Here is a 19,619-nt window from a genome sequence, read left to right on the forward strand (position 1 = left end):
CACTATAATCATGAAAAATGAAAGACCCAAATTAAGAGCCACAGTCAACCAAATTTCTCTCTGTTGGAATGGACTCAACGACACACAACAACAAAATCAATCTAGTCCTATCATGAAGGGCAGGTATTTTTATCATCCCCCTGCCTCATAAACTAAAGAATGATGACCCAGGAAACAAATTCAGTACTGCATGAACATCACCAGCATTTAAAAGATATATTTCACTCAGTGATTTTTCTGAGCATGGGATGAGACATCTTTGGACCATTTGAGAAGACATGTAGAACTTTCTTTCCAGATATCTCCTTCCATTATCAGAGTCCTATGGTTAAACACCACCACTCGGCTGTCAGTTTGTTGTATTGTGGTGGCTTGCCTGTTGCTAGGATGGTGGTAGCTATGCCACTGGTATTTCAAATACCAGCAGGGTCACCCATGATGGACAGGTTTCAGTGGAGCTTACAAACTAAGAAAGACTAGGAATAAAGGCCTGTCAATCTATGTCTGAAAAATCAGCCAACAGAATATTGTCTGATATGGTGTCGGAAGATGAGTCCCCTTTGGTTGGGAGGAACTCAAAATGCACAGTAGCTGCAAAAATGGACTCAAGCATATCAGTAATTGTGAAGATGCAGCAAGACCGGGGACATTTCTTTCTATTGTACGTGAGGTCACCATGAGTCGGAGCTGACTGCACAGCAATTAACATATCAATTTTTTCCATACAATGGGATATTATTTGGCAATAAAGAGAAATGAAGTACTGATACATGCTACAATGTGGATGTATCTTGAAAACATTATGCTAGGTGACAGAAGCCAGTTTTTACTGTTCTCTATTTGATCAAATTGTAGGGTTAACAGTTTGATTTTGGCCCATTCTTTTTTGATATGTGCATTTATTGCTATAAATTGACCTCTGAACACTGCTTTTGCTGTGTCCCAAAGGTTTTGATATGATGTGTTTTCATTCTCATTTGATTCTAGACATTTTTTGACTCCCTCTTTGATTTCTTCTATTACCCAGTTGTTTTTAACCAAGGTGTTATTCAGTTTCTATGCATTTGATTTTTCTTCCTTGCTCTTCCCATTATTGATTTCTACTTTTATGGCATTGTGATCAGAGAAGATGCTTTGTATTACTTCAGTGGTTGGGATTTTATCGAGGGTTGCTTTATGGCCTAAAACGTGGTCTATTCTGGTGAATGCTCCATGTGCGTTGGAAAAGAATGGATACTTTGCTGCTGTTGGGTGGGGTGTTCTATATATATCTACGAGGTCCTATTTGATTTTGGCCTTTAGATTTTCTCTGTGTTGTTTCTTTGTAGATGTTCTGTCTTTTACCCAGAGTTGTGTGTTTAAGTCTCCTACTATTATTGTGGAACTATTTCTGTTTGTTTTACATATTTTGGGGCCCTGTTGTTGGGTGCACAAATATTTATTAAGGTTATATCTTCTTCGTGGATTGTCCCTTCAATCATCATATAATGTTCTTCCTTGTCTTTTATTGTTGATTTTGCCTTAAAGTCTATTTTATCTGAGATTAGTACTACCACTCCTGCCTTTTATGGTTACTGTTTGCTTGATATATTTTTCTCCATCCTTTGATTTTTAATAAATTTATGTCTTTGTGTCTGAGATGTGTCTCTTGTAGACAGCATACGGATTGGCTGTGTTTTTTTTAATCCATTCTGCCACTTTCTGTGTCTTTATGGGCACATTTACATTCAGTGTGATTATCGATAGGTATGAGTTTATTGCTGTCATATTGTGCATTTTTTTCTGGTGCTGACATTTTCTGTTCCTCTGATTCTCCTGTGCTGAGTTCTTTTGTTTGTGGATTTTCTTTTCTTTCATTATTGTACATTTTGTATTTACTGAATCTTTTTCTTCTTTTTCGTAGGGTTAACTTCCTTTGTGGTTACCTTGAAATTTACCCTTATCTTCCTAAGTTTGAACCAGTCTTGTATTACGTGATATCACCTTGACTTCCTCTCCACTTGAAAGTTCTATACCTACATTTATTCTTCCTTTTACTGTTTTGACATTGTGGTCATTACAGATTGACATCTCTGTTTTCCTGTTTTAAATCTTTTAACTTTGTTTTATTAGAGTTCTTTATCTAAGCTGGTATCTGGCTGATGCTGTCCTGTGTCTTAGACTGCAGTTGCTCTCTCATGTTGTTTGTTCTCTAACTGGAGGACTCCCTTTAATATTTCTTGTAAGTTTGGTTTGCTTTTCCAAATTCAATTTATTTCTGTTTATCTGGAAATGTCCTAATTTTGCCATCATATTTGAGAGAGAGTTTTGCAGGATGTATAATTTTTGGTTGGCAGTTTTTTTCTTTCAAAGTTGTAAATATGTCATTCCACTGCCTTCTTGCTTGCATAGTTTCTGCCAAGTAATCAGAGCTTAGTCTTATTGTTGCCCCTTTGTAAGTGACTTTCCGTTTTTCTTGAGCTGCTCTCAGGATTCTTTGTCTTTGGTTTCGGCAAGTGTGATCATGAGGTATCTTGGTGATTTTCTTCTGGGGTCTATCCTATATGGGGTTTGTTGAGCTTCTTAGATGGTCAGCTTTTTGTCTTTCATGATATTTGGGAAGTTTTCTGCCAGCAAATCTCCAGTAATATCTGTGTTTTCCATTTTCTCCACCTGTTCTGGAACTCCAATCGCATGCAAATTTTTACTCTTCATTGTGTCCCACATAATTCTTAGGTTTTCTTCATACCTTCCTCTGATTTTTCCTCAAAGTGGCATCCATGGATTTGTCTTCAATCTCACTGATTGCCTTCTATTGTTTCAAATTTGCTCCTAAAACTTTCTATTGAGTTGTCCATTTCTGAAATTTTGTTGCCTTTTGGATTTCTAGTTGCTGTTTTTGTATGATCTCTAGTTGTTTATTTATTTTGACATTTTGTTTTTGTATTCTTTTTCTGAATTCTTCTATTGCTTTTGTCTGTGTTTTCCTTGATTTTGGCTATGTTTTTGTTGGCTTTGTGTGTTCCTTGGTCTCTTTCCTTCTCTCTTGGAGAGCCCTAAAATATTAGTCATTTGAATACCACACGAGGGAGTACCACTGCTTTTTCTTCTACTGGAAGGTGATCTTTTTCCTTATTTTGGTCATTTGCTGGAGCCATCTTGTCCTGCTTTTTATGTATTTTGATATTGTCTGCTATCTTCAAGACATTAAGGTATTATTTATTGATTGCATATTCGTTTCATACTGTTTTTTTTTGTTGTTGTTGTTGTTTCTTGTTTTGATATGTTAGGGCAGACAGGCCAGGCATGTTTTGCTGTTTGCTCATCTGTGGGCATGGTAGTTCTCACCACCTTGTCTGGGCAGGCAGAGCACCAACAAGTAGGGTGAGCCCGCTTCACTGTACACTGGTTTGGCAAGGTGGCCAAGGGCAGACTAGGCAGGTGCTGTCTCCTGATATTGGTCCAGTGGTATAGGGCTTTCCCAACCCCTCGCCAGATTGGTGGGGGGTGTCAGATGGGGAGTGGTGCGGGCTCACTTTCCCACTGTTCAGCAGCTGTTCAAGTGGTGGGAAGGGGAGGCAGTGTGGGCCTGTTGTAGCTGATGGCCTGAGCACCACGGTACCCTAGCCATGGTGGCACACTGGGGGCTGGTGGGAAGTGGGGGCAGCATATGGGGTGGGTGCTCTCTCCTGTTTGGAGCTCCATTAAGTTACCTCCTGTACACCCTACTGAGATTGTTGCTGGCTGTGCTCCAAGATGATGAAACTGTGCCACATTACCTAGCAGAGGACCTCCATTCTGTAGTTCTCCTCCTTTTCTGTTCTCTGTCAGTTTCTTTTTCCATTTGTGCTTGATCTATTTCTTTATCCCTTCATTTGATGCTTAGGGTCCCAGGATTGACATTTGTATCTGTTTTACTTAGTTTTTTTTGGTCTTTGCTGCAGAGGGATTGCATGGTGCTTCTATCTATGGCACCATGTTGGTTCTGCCCTCTCATTGTTATTATTTTTAACCACTGTATTTCAGATCAAAGATTTTTTTATAGAAGGAAAAAAATAAAAGAATCAAGCAGCATCAATTAAAAAAACTTTTTTCCACTAAGAAATTACTAAAAACATAGGCAGCATTCATCTTCAGGCAATTCATCACCCACAAAATAAAATCCAATTTTGGAGGCTATATTAACTTTTAATATATATTTTTAAATCTTAAATCTTTATTTCAGAATGGACATGATACTTCACCTGTGCCCATTTTTGATAATTGTCATGGATCAAATTGTGTCCCCCCCAAAATACAAGTCAGTTGGTTAGACCATGATTCCCAGTATTGTGTGGTTGTCCCCCATTTTGTGATTGTAATTTTATGTTAAGAGGATTAGCGTGGGATTGTAACACCACCCTTACTCAGGTCACCTCCCTGATCCAGTGTAAAGGGAGTTTCCCTGGGGTGTGGCCTACACTACCTTTTATCTCTCAAGAGACTGAAGGAAAGGGAAGCAAGCAGAGAGTGGGGGACCTCATACCACCAAGAAAGCAGCACCAGGAGCAGAGTGCGCCCTTTGGACATGGGGTCCCTGTGCCTGAGAAACTCCTCAACCAGGGGAAGATTGAGGACAAGGACACTCCTCCAGAACCGACAGAGAAAGCCTTCCCCTGGAGCTGATGCCCTGAATTTGGACTTGTAACTTACTAGACTGTAAGAAAATAAATTTCTCTTTGTTAAAGCTATCCACTTGAGGTATCCCTGTTATAGCAGCACTAGATGATTAAGACAGTAATTTTCCCCAACACTTAATATTTCAGCCAAAAATGTAAGCATTAGAAATTTATTTTGAACAAGGATTATAGCTTATTCATTAGAAAACATTATAAAGTGTCTTCATAACTATCATAGATGCAGACAGTTAAAAAGGTACTTCCGTTGGCATATCCTACCCAGTGTCAATAGGAAATATATTTTTTAAAATACATGTTACCGTTGACGACATTGCAAATTTCTGAAATGCTTCATAAAAAAGCAAATATTTGATTAAATAAACAGTGGAAATAACTGCTGGAAAATACAGTTTCCACCTGGCTCTTGAGTACATTAGTATCATAGATAAGCCAGTTTATACTATTTTAAGACCACAATTGCATAGCATATGTTCAAAATCCCACTGGCTCCTTCTTAAAACCCTGATAAAGACTGGAACTGATATACTTCAATGGTCATTTCTCTAGGAGTTCTACTAAAAAAAAAAATTATGTAAAGCTAAATGAAAGCCAAATGGAGCTGGTAGTCTTGATATGGGCTACAGCTATTTAACTGTGTTAATCTGAAAGTTTATAAATAAATATACTTCAGGGATTAGTACTGTGCAAATTATCACCTATCAACTTGAGCTCTCTATGGGTTTCTCTGGTTATCCAGCATCATTTTGGTTCCCTTCTTCTTGTTACAGCAGGTAAAGGACAAGAAATGCCTAAACAAATACAAAGAAAAATGATTTGTGGATAGTATCTTATTTTTGATTAACAGCTCCTAATGTTTTTCTCATATTTGTAGCTACTAACAGAAAATTGTGTTTCTTTTTATATTTCCATATAACGCTTCAAGGAAAGAACCAGAATTTCAGCTGTATCTTATATTTCTTCATCTGAAGAAGACTTAAGTAAAAACTGAAGAAAACATTTGGGATCTTAGTTGTGTTCCGTATCTTTCTATCTGAAAAGTCTTTTAAATGAAAAGGTTTTCTTTTTATTGTTTTATTTACTTAGGATTCAAAGACATATGAGACGCTAAGAAGCCATAGCTTTTCCCACAAATTACACATATACCCATATTGTAAAAATATTGAAAATAAAATAATTAAAAATTGAGTTATATACATGAATACATATATTAGAATGTAAGAGCTGAAAGCATTAATAGAACAGAAAACTGCTAAAATATAATTCTAGGCTTTTTTTTAAAACAACACAGCCTGTTCTTTAATAACTAAAAGGCAATACATTAGCATTTTTGGTAGCTATAATAGTCGCATTGTGTCAAACTTTCAAATACTACCATTGAAGACGACATCTTAAAAATCCACGTGAGTGCCAATTTTCACTACTTTTTGAAAAGTATTTCAAAACATACAGTGGCAGTGAGTATCTGCCAACTCTACTATAAAATCTAAGTAGTAGAAGCAACCAAACCAAACCCACTGCCGTCGAGTTGATTCCAACTCATAGTGACCCTACAGGACAGAATAGAGCTGCCCCACAGGGTGTCCAAGGCTACAAATCTTTACAGAAGCAGACTGCCACATCTTTCTCCCATGGAACAGCTTGGTGGGTTTGAACCGCTGACCTTTTGGTTAGCAACCAAGAATATTAACCACTGCTCCACCAGGGTTCCTAGTAGAAGCGAACGTAAAATATGCACATTCTGTAGTTTGAGGAGGTAGTGCTAGGAAAAGTGGAATTAAGTATTTATTTTGAAAAATTTTAATGGGATATATAAAACACAGGAAATGGAAAAAAGAGGGGATGGGACGCTTAAGCTCTTTGTTGTCATGTGCCGTGGAGTCGAGCCTGACTTACAGCCCTGGTAGCGCAGTGGTAAAGTGTTTGGCTGCCAATAGAATAGTTGGCAGTTCAAATCCACCAGCCGCTCCTTGGAAACCCTATGGGGCAGTTCTACTCTGTCCTATAGGGTCGCTATGAATCGGAATCGACTTGATGGTGATGGTTTTTTGTTTTTTTTTAATAGGAGAGAGTAGAACTGCCCCACAGGGTTCCCAAGGCTATAATCTTTACAGAGGTAGACTGCCACATCTTTCTCCCAGGGAGCAGCTGGTGGGTTTGCACCGCTGACCTTTCAGTTAGCAGCTGAGTGCTTTAACCACTACACCACCAGGGCTCCTGCATAATCTATTAAAAAAAAATAAAAAACAAAACCCGTTGCCATTGAGTCAATTTCAACTCTACAGCAGGGTATATTTTTGGCCTAAAATATCATCATCTATCTCTTAGCAAGTGTGCCAAGAAAGAAAGAAAAATGGAGGACTGTGAATATAGGGTATTTAGTCCAATCGTTAGCAAAAATAACATCAAATTTTCCAAGATTGTGAATGGTGCTGCTTCTTCAAAAAGCTGTTCTTTTTGGCAATAATAGCTCATATGACCAACTATTCCCACATATTGAGTTCCAAAGAGTATCTGAAAGAAAACGGCAATACAAAATATTTATCTGCTACATAGTACTATCAGGTACGGTTATGAAAAAACATGAGAAAATACTCTAACATTGTGGATTATAAAACAAGTAATTTATATTACAAAAGAAAAACAAGGAAGTGATTACCATAAAATATTGAATTTACTATCTAGGCTCATTTCATTCTGCTAATTAGGATAACCATATGGATAATAATCTTATTTCAACTCCAAATAAAACAGAGTAAAATATTCGAGAGAAGAAGCAATGTGTGTGATCTAGGTTTCCAATTAAACTTCAACCTTCTGGTATTGTAACTTATTCTTGCCGAAACATAGTTTCCTATTTTTGAAGGAAATGGTGTATTTGTTTTTTGCAGATAAATAGCTCACAAGGTGGCAATGCAAATATTTGGTAAATTAGAAAACACAGGGCACAAATTTTCCCCAATACAAAATAGACTGAAAAGGTTCAGTTCATTTTTACCTTCTGAAAGAAAATATTTAGCAAGAGGTAAACAGTAGAGCCAAGATCTTATCAATAAGGCTTAGTCAGTGGTAAAAATCTTCTAAATGCCTAGTAGTACTAACAGAAACTTGATACACTAGGTTTTGAATATCTAGGTAAAGCTTCAAAAAACCCAAAACATAATATAGCAATAATTATCTCTGGTTGTTATTCTTGTTGATTTTATAATTTATTTAGTTGCCATAGTGATGGTGTATTTTATTATCTACTGGGCACGGGTTTAAAACATTTCCTTCACTTTGAATTAAAAAAAAAATTACATTTTCCATCAAGTTTAATTTTTTTGATCAGATCCATTATGTACTATAATTATGGCCTCCATAATTATATCAACAAAGGCAGCGATTCGTCTCTTCATTGGTAGCAATTTGAGATAAGCCTTCTAAAATAAATGTCAAGTGCTTCACCAAATTAACGTGTGAAATCTTCAAGATGGATTTAATTTGTGCCACTTGATAACAACTTTTTCTGGATTTGTAATTGTCTCTTTCCACTGGTTTGCTGCATCAATATTATTACTGTCTTCACTTATCCAAATCTGTAAAGAAACAGTACATTTAATTTGACAAAACAATAACTGAGCTCAAACAGTTAAGTACTCTTATTGATTAAACATATCCAGGAGTTTGGTTTACATATTTTCAATTAAACATTTTTCCATTTTTCCAAAAATTCACTGAATTTCTCTTTTTGAAACTTAAATGTTATTGCATTCAGCCTGTTTAGTCATTCTGAAGACTAAATAATGCGATTCAATTTAAAAATTTAATGTGAGATAATAAAAAATTATTTTTCCCCAAAGAATTATTATTATCCTTTCTTATTCAATAAATCTAGGAGCTCAGCTTAAAACTGATCCCAACCACCCAAAAATATTTTTGCCATGATTACTGTTTACTAAGCCTAATCATTATTTATATTAAATTGGTAAAAAATGTATATTTTTAAACATCTTTTATATTAAGTAAAACTGTAATTTTCATTGAAATCTACAAATAGTCATTATTGATCTGTATTAAATAATTTCACAGTACCTATCACTAATGTAACTTTAGATAATATATGTGAATGAACTCTGGAAAACCGTAAAGTTTCATACAAACATAAGACATCACAATGGCTACATATCATGGAGGCAAGGTGGACTAGGAATCAGAAGACCTGAATTCTCACCTTGGCTCTAGCACTAACAAATGTTGTTACTTTGGAATTAAATTACCTGAGACCTAACTTCTAATTCCTTAAAATAAAAGAGATTGGAGCAGGTCATTAGTTTTCAAACATTGTTTTACTTTCTTTCATGGTCTGAGGAAGCTTTTCTTCAAATAAAATCTTACATAAAATCCCAACATATAAAACAGATAAAATTAGAGTGCTTTGCTTGATATGGAGCCCTGGTGGCACAGTGGTTAAGAGCTACGGCTGCTAACCAGAAGCTCAGCAGTTCGAATCCACCAGCCGCTCCTTGGAAACCCTAAGGAGCAGTTCTACTCTGTCTTATAGGGTCACTATGAATCGGAATCAACTCAATGGCAATGGGTTGGTTGATATGAGGGTGGGAGAACTTGATTCCACATTTGGCAACCCCAGCAGGGTGGCTCCCAAGGCTACCAAAGAAGCTGTAAGAACAGATGAACAACAAGAACCTGCCCAAAGTTAATATTCTAACTACAGCTTCACCCGAGAAAAACAGAATCACCATAAAGGCTATCCTGGAAATCATCTCTCAAGTAAATTTCCTATTCCACTGATACATGATAATTGAGGTTTGATGATAAAGAAAAGGCCCCATGGCTTTCAAAAGCACGCTAGTTATATAAACTGTTGAGCTCAAACTCTTTTCCAAACAAGAATAAATGAAGAACAAAACTGTAACACTTTAAATATTTCAGGTAAAACATGAAATATTGAGTCAAAGACTTGATGTTAATCTTTGAAAATTTATATTATAATTTGAGGATTTCGTGTAGACTGTTAATAAAATCTTATAGCCAAGTGGAAGCTTTTAAACCAATAATACAGATTCTGAAATTTAAATATGGTTCAAGCAATTGTGGTTAAGATAAAAGATAACAGACAGCTAAACTAATCCACTCATAGTAAAGAAAGGAAATACAAAGGGAACAAGTATGAAGACTGGCAAGTAAGCAAGTGTTATGTCTTATATTAAATTACCAAGAATTACTAAATAGATTCACCCAACACCAGCACTGAATGTCTAAATAATACCACAGCCACTGTTAAAATAGATGTTTTGAATTGAAATCTAACATAATCCAATTAATAGCAAATGAACAAACAATGCTCACGTTAAACATAAATTTGATTTAAATACTTAAGTTACTTGTTTCCGACTTCTATAAGGAACTAACCAGAAGTACTGAAAAAATAACCTCACGCACAGTGTTTAAAGTTGAAAAGCTCAGAAATAGTCATATTTTAAGATAGAAAGCCCGATTGCTCAGAATTTCCAACTATTTGTATTAAAGCAAAAAGTCCGGCAAGATTTGGTTTTTGTGCCACATTAAATTTTTAATCTATGATGCAGAAGAATTTTATTCTATTCAACTTTAATTACATCCTGTATTTCCTTTGTTAACAAGCTGTTCAAATGCCCCCAGAAAAATATCAGGAAGGAATTCAAGATAAAAACTCACTACTAACCTGGCCCACAAAATGTTTTCTTCTTACAGAGCTTCGACTATAAAGCTTAATAAGAAAAATGATTTCTTTTTCAGTCTGTGTAAGTGGAAAAATCATAGTCTCTCCCCACTTTACTCTTCCACCGGAGGCCTTCAGTAAACGTGTCTTCTTCTTATAAATCAAGTCTCCTGAGCTAAACATTGCCACCTTTACAAAAAAACCTTAGAAATGAGAAATTTTGACATACTAAATGTTATTTAAGATACCGTATAAAGATATATATATCTGTATTATACTTACTGTAAATAAATAGAGCTGACCCCAAACTTTCAGCTCTAGGGCTGGATATGAACTAGGCCTAGACAACCAAAATATCACAACCCTTGGCCACAGTGAGTGGGTCAGAGGGTGGGTACACGATCTAAGCCATACCAATGAAATTCGATTCTGGGACTTTTGCTGTAAACATGAGTCAATCTTTGACAGAAAGTTGTATCAAAGCCTCCCACAATGATTCTGGATTTATCAGTTTCTACTTCTAGCTTTTACAATTTTTCACTTATGCTCTATTGTTAGGTACATAGAAGTTTGAGACGTATCATCTTGGTAGATGTACTTTTTTTTTTTAAATTGTAGTGAAATACATGTATCAAGACAATTGCCGTTTCAACCAGCTTTACGTGTACACTTCAGTGACATCATTTACTTTCCCCGTGTTGTGCAACCATCACCACGATCCATTTCCAAAAATTATCACCTTTCACAGAACCTGAGTACTCCTCACATAATTATCTCTCCCTCCCCCTGCCCACCTACCCCTGGTGACCACTAATAAACTTTAGTCTCTATGCATTTGCCTATTCTGAATATTTCATAGATGTGGGATCATACAATATTTGTCCTTTTGTGTCTGGCCTATTTCACTTAGCACAATGTTCTCAAGGTTCATCCATATTACAGCATATATGAGATCTTCATTTCTCTTTACCGATGAATAATATTCCAATGTATGTATATAAAAAACAGTTTTTTTTTATACACACTTTATTTATCTGTTGATGGACACTTGTGGTGTTTCCACCTTTTGGCTATTGTTAAAGGTGCTGCAATGAACACTGGTGTACAAGAATCTGTTTGAGTTCCTGCTTTCAATTCTTTTGAGTGCATACCTAGGAGCAGAATTACTAGGTCATATAGTGATTCTGGAGCACTGGTGGTGTAGTGGTTAAGAGCTTGGCTGCTATCCAAAAGGTCAGCAGTTCAAATCCACCATCTGCTCCTTGGAAGCCCTATGGGGCAGCTCTACTCTGTCCCACAGGGTCGATATGAGTCACAATTGACTCGATGGCAATGGGTTTTTACAGTGGTTCTACATTTAACTTTTTGAAGAACCACCACAGTGTTTTCCACAACAGCTGCACAATATTTACAATCCCACCAGCAATGGATAAGGGTTCCAATTTCTCCATAAACTCACCAATGTTTGTTATTTTCCATTTTCCTTATGGTTTTGATTTGCTTTTCCCTAATGACTAATGACTTTCAGGAACTTTACATGTGCTTATTGGCAATTTGTTTATCTTCTTTGGTGGAATGTCTATTCCTTTGCCCGTTTTGTAAATGCGATGTTGGTCCCTTGGGAAACCACCAGACCAACCCAACTGTGCAAAATGTGCAACCCTAAATATGTGAAGGGCGAGGTCCCACTGCCTACCCTGGCCCCAGCCAGCCACTCTAGGAACACTGGCTGCCATTCCCACCACTATGAGGGATGGTAGCCTGTTGATGTATGTGGTTCACCTAGGAAAGATCAGCAGCTTATCCCTTCATCAAGCACTCCCCTAGTTGATTTAAGTGTCCAATTAGGTTCCGGAGTTCCAAAATACTTGGTTCCAATTGCTCTTTCCAAAGCAATAGTTGTTTTGGTGGAGGGAGGACCTTTAGAACTTCCTAATCCTCCATTTTGCATAATTAGACAGTGCTTTTGAAAGTTCTAAATTCCATAAGAAACTCTCACACCAGCCCTTCTCTTTTGGCCCTCATTGTTTGCTTCAGCACACTAATTAACCCCAGGTGACTGAGAGCGGCCACAGCCTTCAGGTGTTCACTGCTTCCCTCCCAGTCCTGTAGGAGCATGGAGGCTTGCTACATCAGGAGGATGGGCCTTTCTCAGTCCTTCAGGCAGCCCTTAGACAGATATGAAGAGTCACACACAACAGTCCACCAATGAAAGGTACCTGTTCCCCACACTCCTGAGCCAAAGGGGAGCGTGGTTTGTGCGGTACAGCCAGCACAGAAGGCACTGCCATAGCCCCCTGTGCCAGGAGGTAGAGAGGGGGAAGAGCACCCACAATAGGGAGAAAGGTTTTCCCACCATCTGATAGTCAGCTGGTTCTTGATTCATGTAGATGCTGTAACTCTAATTGGTTTCCAGAGTTCTGAGACCACTGGTTCCACCACTTTCCATTTTTTTGTTTTTCCTGTTTTTGTGTGGAGGCACTGGAGCATGCAGCTATTTATGCAGCCATCTTGCCTCCCACAGGTGCACTTTTTATTAAAAAACAAAATTATCTTAGTCCAGTTTAACTATTTCTTGCCTCAAATGCTATTTTGTCTAAAATAAAATTGCCATAACTGCTTTTGTTTGTTAGCAGTTGCCTAGTACATACTGGAATAACACTTTATTTTCAACATATGTTGTTTTGCTCTAAGTATTTGTGGTAATGACTAATAATTACCACCACAATCCATTTTTTCCTTCTTCTTTAGAAAGAGAACTTTAACTCTGGGCAGCAATGTGCCCTGCTAAAACTGAAGACAAATGATAAAGAGAAAGACAAAATGTGAATACAATAGGAGATAAGCTGAACAGAGAGCCAGGTCGAGTAAGTCTATCTGAATTACAACATGTAGGCGGCACAAATCAGCAGATTTGAAGAAAATGCTTTCAAGGAATAGTTAAGAATTAAGCAAAGAGGTAGGATTAAAAAGCTTGTAAAAGGATAAATACATTAGCCTAGATTTCATCCTAACCCATGATGCTCTCGAAAGTCATCAATTAACCTCTTCTTTCCCTGGAAAGGTCTTATTGCCATCATTGTTCTATCATTTCTGTTTTTTTTTAATTCTTTCCCATTATTATGGTTCTCCTTACTATCATTCCTACAGCTCTTCTCTCTTTAATTTTGTCCTTACAATGGTTTTCCCTATGGCTTATGCCTTCACTCTTGTTCATTATTCTCTCTTCTTAGAGAACACATCTCAATTTCAATTATCATCTCTATGTGATGATATTCAATGCCAACACTGCCTCCTAGACATCTCCATTTGGAAATTCCACCACCACAACAGTCAAGGCATATTAAGATCTCTCTCACTAGACTGTAATTAGGACAGACACTATGGTCTGTCTTTCTCCTATCATATCTCCAATGCCAGGTATATACTTCTAGTACTGGTGTTCAATGGGGAGCAAGGCAGATACTGTCTTTGGTAGCAATAAATACTCACAGCATGAATGGATGGTGATTTTAGCTATGGAAAAAATAGCACAGATTTTTAAAAAATAACATGGAGAAAGAATGACAAATCTCAGCAATTGATTAAATACAGGAAACAAAGCAAGAGAGCAGTCACATCCAATTCAGAAGCTTTGAGTTAAAAAAGGAAAGCAAGGAATACAGTGGAACCGGGTAGTAAGGTTAGTAGGAACTCAAGAATGTCTCCTCCACTAAGGGAGGGAAAAATAGGTCAAACTTTGTTTTTGAAATTTTGGTGTTTTGTTTTGTTTTGAAAAATGTTTCTAGTTAGCAGAACATCCATCTAAGGATACAGACCTAGAGAGAGGATAAATGATTAAGGGTGGTGAAACAAAGACAACAGTCCTCTGGACACTAAACCTGTGTGAACTGATGCACTAAATAAGGAATAGTATCAGATGTAGAGAAGTCACAATTGGATAAGGATCAAGAGACCAGTGGATGAAGGCAGGCTCTACGGCTAAAATTTGAGATCCAATAAAGTAATTTTAAGTTAAAAGGGTAGTCTTAATACTAAACACTACTAAGATTTTAGTCTCCACTTTAAGGAATGTAGGAAAAAATGATCTTTTACTAATACTTTTTGAAGTTTCCATTTTAAACCACTAATATACTTACTCAAAGTCAGAGGTGTTGATGAGCTTGGAAGGTACTGTGCTTCAAGAATTTGTAACTGAATTCTGCTATTTACTGCTTGAAAACAAGTCCCTAATTCAAGCTCTGCATGGCAAACCTGCATATAAAAAAAGTGTCACGTGGTAAATAAGACTAAAATTTTGCGATATTTCAAAAGTGCAAAGATATAGAGCTAAGGTTAGAAATTTTGAAAGCACTGCTTAACTATTTTTTGCCTCAAATTCTATTTTATCTAATAGGTAATTGCCACACCTGCTGTTGTTAGCTCCTGCCAACAAAGCTATAACTATAAGAGAAAGAAGATAAGCATTATGGATTCTAGAAATACAAGTTACACCTACATACTGAACCTTCAAACTCAGTGAGACAAAAAGGCAATTCAAATTAAGAATAAATTAAGTTCCTAAGCAGTATTACTGGAGAAAACATCAGTGAAATAAACACAAAAACAGCACACTTTCAAAAGACTTAAATGTAGTCATTTCAGTTATTTTTAAATAGCACATGAAACATGACAAAAATGTTAATATATGAGAATCATCACTAGTTTTCTAATTACAGAAATCAGAGTCATTGGTTGCCATTGAGTCGGTTCTGACTCATGGTGACTTTATGCATAACAGAATAAAACAAAGGATTACTACAATTACCACAATGAACTGTTTTGTGAACGAAGAGCTGAATTACCATGCTGAATGGAAGAAAACCAAAAAATAAGAAAGTTGGCAAGAAGGAAGGTAGTGAAAGCATGAGGTGGCAAATACTAACGAAAAGGCAAAGGAAACCTGGGCAAACAGTAAAAAAAAAGGAGACCTAGGAAGGAAATCTGCTTCTGTAAAGATTTCAAGTCGGAATCGACTGGACAGCACGCACTGGACAACAGAGAGGGAGAGGAGTCCCCGGGTGGTGCTGTTAACGTGCCTGGCTGCTGGCCAAAAGGACGAAAGCGCTGGTGACCTACTGCTGAAAAAATCCGCCCTTGAGAACCCTCGGAAGCCCAGTTCTACTCCGACACACGTGGGGTCGCCATGAGTTGGGATCAACGTGACAGCAACTGGTTTTAGAGAGGGGAAATAAAATTAAAATGTAGTTTTCAGTACTGCTGATAAACAAGAAAAGAAAGTTGGCAATTCGTGAAATCCAGCATAAGCCAGCCTACTACGGGGACTCCATGGTTCTTGGAGTGAAAAATAAAAGAGAGAAACATAAAGTTGTCCAAACACAGAAACATTACTGTGCACATGTTGAAAAGAATAAGGATGAGAATAAAATAACAACATAATGTTGACAGATCTCACTAGGGCTCTGCATAGACATATACAAAAGTCTTCGCTAGTATTACTGAATGAGGCTTTATGAAGAGATTTATATTTGATTATCACTCAGTGTTCCCCATTAACTAGTTCATGGTATCACTCAGTGTTCCCCATTAACTAGTTCATGGTTCATGGGAAAAAGAAATCTTTTTATGTACAGGCCATTGACTGAAGTTTGGGCATTTTCCTGAACATGCCTCTATGTTTTAAAATTGGTCATGCCATAAGAAACCAAGAGACAGATCGTGAAAAGTGAATCACAGAGAAAAGTTAAAAACTCAGCTGTTGACGTTAGAGTCCCTTGTCTAAAAGTCCAAAATGAAAATCTAAAACAATGATAAAAATTGTTTGTTTTGGCAACTAATGCTAAATTCTAATAAGTAAATGAAACTATTGCTCTTGCTTTTAATCAGAATGAAAATGAATTAGTAACTCTTCTCAAATGAACTGATTCAGTAGTTATGTAAACATAAAGCCTTTGCTGGTGGCGTAGTGGTTAAGTTCTATGACTGTTAACCAAAGGGTCAGCAGTTCAAATCTGCCAGGTGCTCCTTGGAAACTCTATGGGGCAGTTCTACTCTGTCCTATAGGGTCGCTATGAGTCGGAATCGACTCGACGGCACTGGGCTTATGAGTTGGAATTGACTCAACTGCAATGGGTAATCTTGCCTTAGCTAATACGAAACATTTATAAACCAAACACTCTTCTGCCCTTGATCTTTGTGTCCTTGGCCCTTGGCATAAAGCAGATACACAAACGTTTATGAGACCTCTAATACGTGAAATATATTTTAGTAGAAACTTGGCCATAATCATTCATTTAGATTAAAAAAAAAAAATTTTTTTTTTTTTTTAAGGCAGACAAGATTCTAATGTCTCAGGTCCCCAGAAAATATCTTCACTGAGCTATCTTCTGATACATTCTTTTGGTATTTAAAGTTTGAATATATGAATTATCTATTTGAATGGCACATTTGTGCCTTCTGTAAATTAAGGTTGCAGATTACTGTCTACTAAGCTAGTTTCCAAATATACAAGTGACAAACTCCTGTCACAGTTACAGAACAAATTTGCTATCTTTTAACAGCAAATAACAGCAATCTAATCTGGCACGCTTTCATTTATCCTTTCTTCCTTGATACCTATTCAATGTCAAGAATATATCAGGCCCTTACAAATACAAGGCTTGGCAAATATGAAGAAAACAGGTGAAAGCTTAGAGCCTAGTTTTTTTTTTAAGCAAGTAACTAATCATGTTGCAATAAATACCATAAAGAACACATTGGGGATGGAGACAGATAATAATAGACAGGAACTGTCAAGAAAGTTCAACTCTTCTAAATCAATTATAGTAATCTTCTGTTCTTTTTATTTTTTAATCCCTAATTTCCTCTCCAATTAGTGTCTCTCCATCCAGGCTACACAGAATCATCTGGTAAGTTTTTGAAAAATACAGAATGTCTGTGCCCCACCCCAAAACACCTTGATTTAATTGGTTTAGGGGTGGGCATTTTTTAAAAACTCCCAAAGTGATTCTAACACATAGCCAGGCTGAAAACCACTTCAAATCACCTCAGATATTTTGTAAGCAGAGAGAATACAAATCCTATAGAAATATAAAATGATAAAACGACATATAGGTTTTGACTTATAAGCTTATGACTAGTTTGTATAAGTGTTATCATGACATAGAAACTATAATTAAATTCTTAGGGATTTCTAAACAATTTAACAGAAGTTAGCAGAAGCAAGTATCAGGTCTCAAAAATCAGTCAGCACTATACGGATAATGATGTTTTTACAAAAAATGGCATATGTAAGAAATTCCATTCTATTCAATTTATGAGCAGGTTTTTTTTTATATAACTTACTTATGATTAAAATAACTTTTAAATCTGTTTCAGACCAATTTCTAACTGGGTTTGGCATCTCTGATTCTTGTTTTTCCCAAGCTATCAGCTACTAAAGAAAACTAAAAAAAAAAAAAAAAATTTACTCAATTAATAATTTCAAATTATTCATACTCAGGGATATTTTCCCTGACATATGAAACTAATGTGGTAGACAAAAGTAAACCAAAGGTTATTTTCCCACAGAGAAAGGGAAAGAGCTCTGTTAATCTTTTACTCAATTATTCTAAAAAATAAACAATGAAATTTTTATTATCCTTATCATTATTGCTTCTAGAAAACCTTCCTGATCCTTTAATATTTATTCTACAATGTACAAGTTATCCTCCAACAAATAAACAAAAACCCGTTACAAAATAAGTGTGGAATGGAGCTCTTCCTTCATTTCCTGATTGAAAAACAATGAAATACTTTTAACATTACATAATACTATCACTTACAGAAATTTTTGAAGGTGGTGTTATATCCAAAGAATAATCCATTTCCTGGGTGTTAAGAGTTCTGAGTGACAGTGAGCATTCGCCAATGGTTTTCTTCCTCGGAGTCTGAGTTTGAATCTTAAACACAAGCCTCACCGTTTGTAGACTTTGGAGTTTAATAGTAAATACAAAAGTTTCCATAAATTCAATAGCCTAAAAAAAAATTTTTTTTTCAAGAAAACATGATAAATTTAAAAAAATTTATAAGCTGATATGCCAATACAAAATTCAAAAAATGCACTGGGTGTTTTTTTTATAATCTAGGAAGGGTATATTTGTTTTACAACAAGAAATATTTTTAATGTAAATGAAAATAAGAATGGCCATGACTTACTTTCCTAGAATTAATCCTGGATACTGTGTTTCTTAATTTCACAAATCACCCTTTTAATTACTTATTCACAAATTCAGGCCAAGATCAATACTAAGCTCACCAGAATATGGCTTTCAAAATCTACTCTCGCTTCTTGAAAATCAGAGGTTGTTTTCCCATCTTTGGTTTCCTATTTACCACAATTCTCCCACAGTTAGTAAGAGTGGTTCAAGAATCTCATATGCAAACTCACTCACTAACCAAAATCTAACTGGTTCACATTAATAGAACTGAATTATTTCTGTAAAAGAGCTACTCTTTGTCTAACGTTTCCTCGGTCTATGTCAGGCTTCGAAACTTCTCTTTTTTGTAGATGTTAGTTCCACCTTTTCCACTATGATAACCGATCGAAAAGCAAAATAAAAGAGTTTAACATTCTACCTTCTCTAATAAATATCCACTTCAGGCAGCAAGTCAGTGTTTTTCATGCTATGAATATTTTCAAATGTTCTTTTTGTTAAAAAAAAAAAAAACTTTTAATATTTTAAAGTGTCGGCTTACTATGTGCTATCATCTTAACACGAGACAATTCTTTGTAATATACTTCCTTCCTCTATCTATGGTACATCTTTTTTGAAAAGAAGCTTATTGGCAAGATATCTGGGCAACTAACATCAGTATTTTGAATAGTGCGTGCCCTAATTTTCACTTTTATTGTAATTGCTTATGTCTGTACAATCAGAATTGTGTTTCTGAATGCCTCACAACCACTTGAGCTATCTTTTACTTTCAGAGTCTCAAACCATGGGATCACACCGATAAATATACTTAAAATGCTGAATTTTTAAACTCAGATGCACTGAGCTTACAAATGAAGCAAGTGTGCTGGTTTACTCTGTATTCTCTGCATTTTCCCACAGTTGGAGTCTCCCAAAGACAAAGCAAATAACTTGATACAGAATCACAAATTTTAAAAATAAAAGATTCCATAAAAGTTCTAATATGAGAACGTTTTTTCCTAGTTATCTTAGTTTTATTTGAAAATCAAAAAGTGAAGCTGTTTAAGAAAATTCAGAAAGCATTCATTG

General features: G+C 36.1%; 2 protein-coding genes across 6 annotated transcripts in view; both read right to left on the reverse strand.

Moving 5' to 3' along the window:
- Window positions 1-5,438, reverse strand: part of CATSPERB (cation channel sperm associated auxiliary subunit beta) — a 147,151-nt gene extending 141,713 nt beyond the window's left edge. The window contains exon 1 of the mRNA XM_049897973.1: window positions 5,354-5,438. The gene's annotated coding sequence lies outside the window, so the exon portion shown is untranslated. The remainder of the gene's footprint in view (window positions 1-5,353) is intronic.
- Window positions 5,439-7,834: 2,396 nt separating this feature from the next.
- Window positions 7,835-19,619, reverse strand: part of TC2N (tandem C2 domains, nuclear) — a 47,715-nt gene continuing 35,930 nt past the window's right edge. For 4 of the 5 annotated variants that reach the window (XM_049897971.1, XM_049897969.1, XM_049897968.1 and 1 more), the window contains exons 10-13: window positions 18,180-18,371; window positions 14,496-14,610; window positions 10,360-10,559; window positions 7,837-8,233 (exon numbers count right to left, since the gene is read on the reverse strand). In XM_049897971.1, coding sequence (XP_049753928.1) covers window positions 8,123-8,233; window positions 10,360-10,559; window positions 14,496-14,610; window positions 18,180-18,371 — 618 coding nt within the window. In that variant the 3' untranslated portion in view covers window positions 7,837-8,122. Of the gene's footprint in view, window positions 8,234-10,359; window positions 10,560-14,495; window positions 14,611-18,179; window positions 18,372-19,619 lie in introns of all 5 variants that reach the window. The other variant, XM_049897972.1, reaches the window with a different exon arrangement.

The sequence above is a fragment of the Elephas maximus genome, chromosome 10 (assembly GCF_024166365.1).
Source record: "Elephas maximus indicus isolate mEleMax1 chromosome 10, mEleMax1 primary haplotype, whole genome shotgun sequence".
Classification (NCBI taxonomy): Eukaryota; Metazoa; Chordata; class Mammalia; order Proboscidea; family Elephantidae; genus Elephas; species Elephas maximus.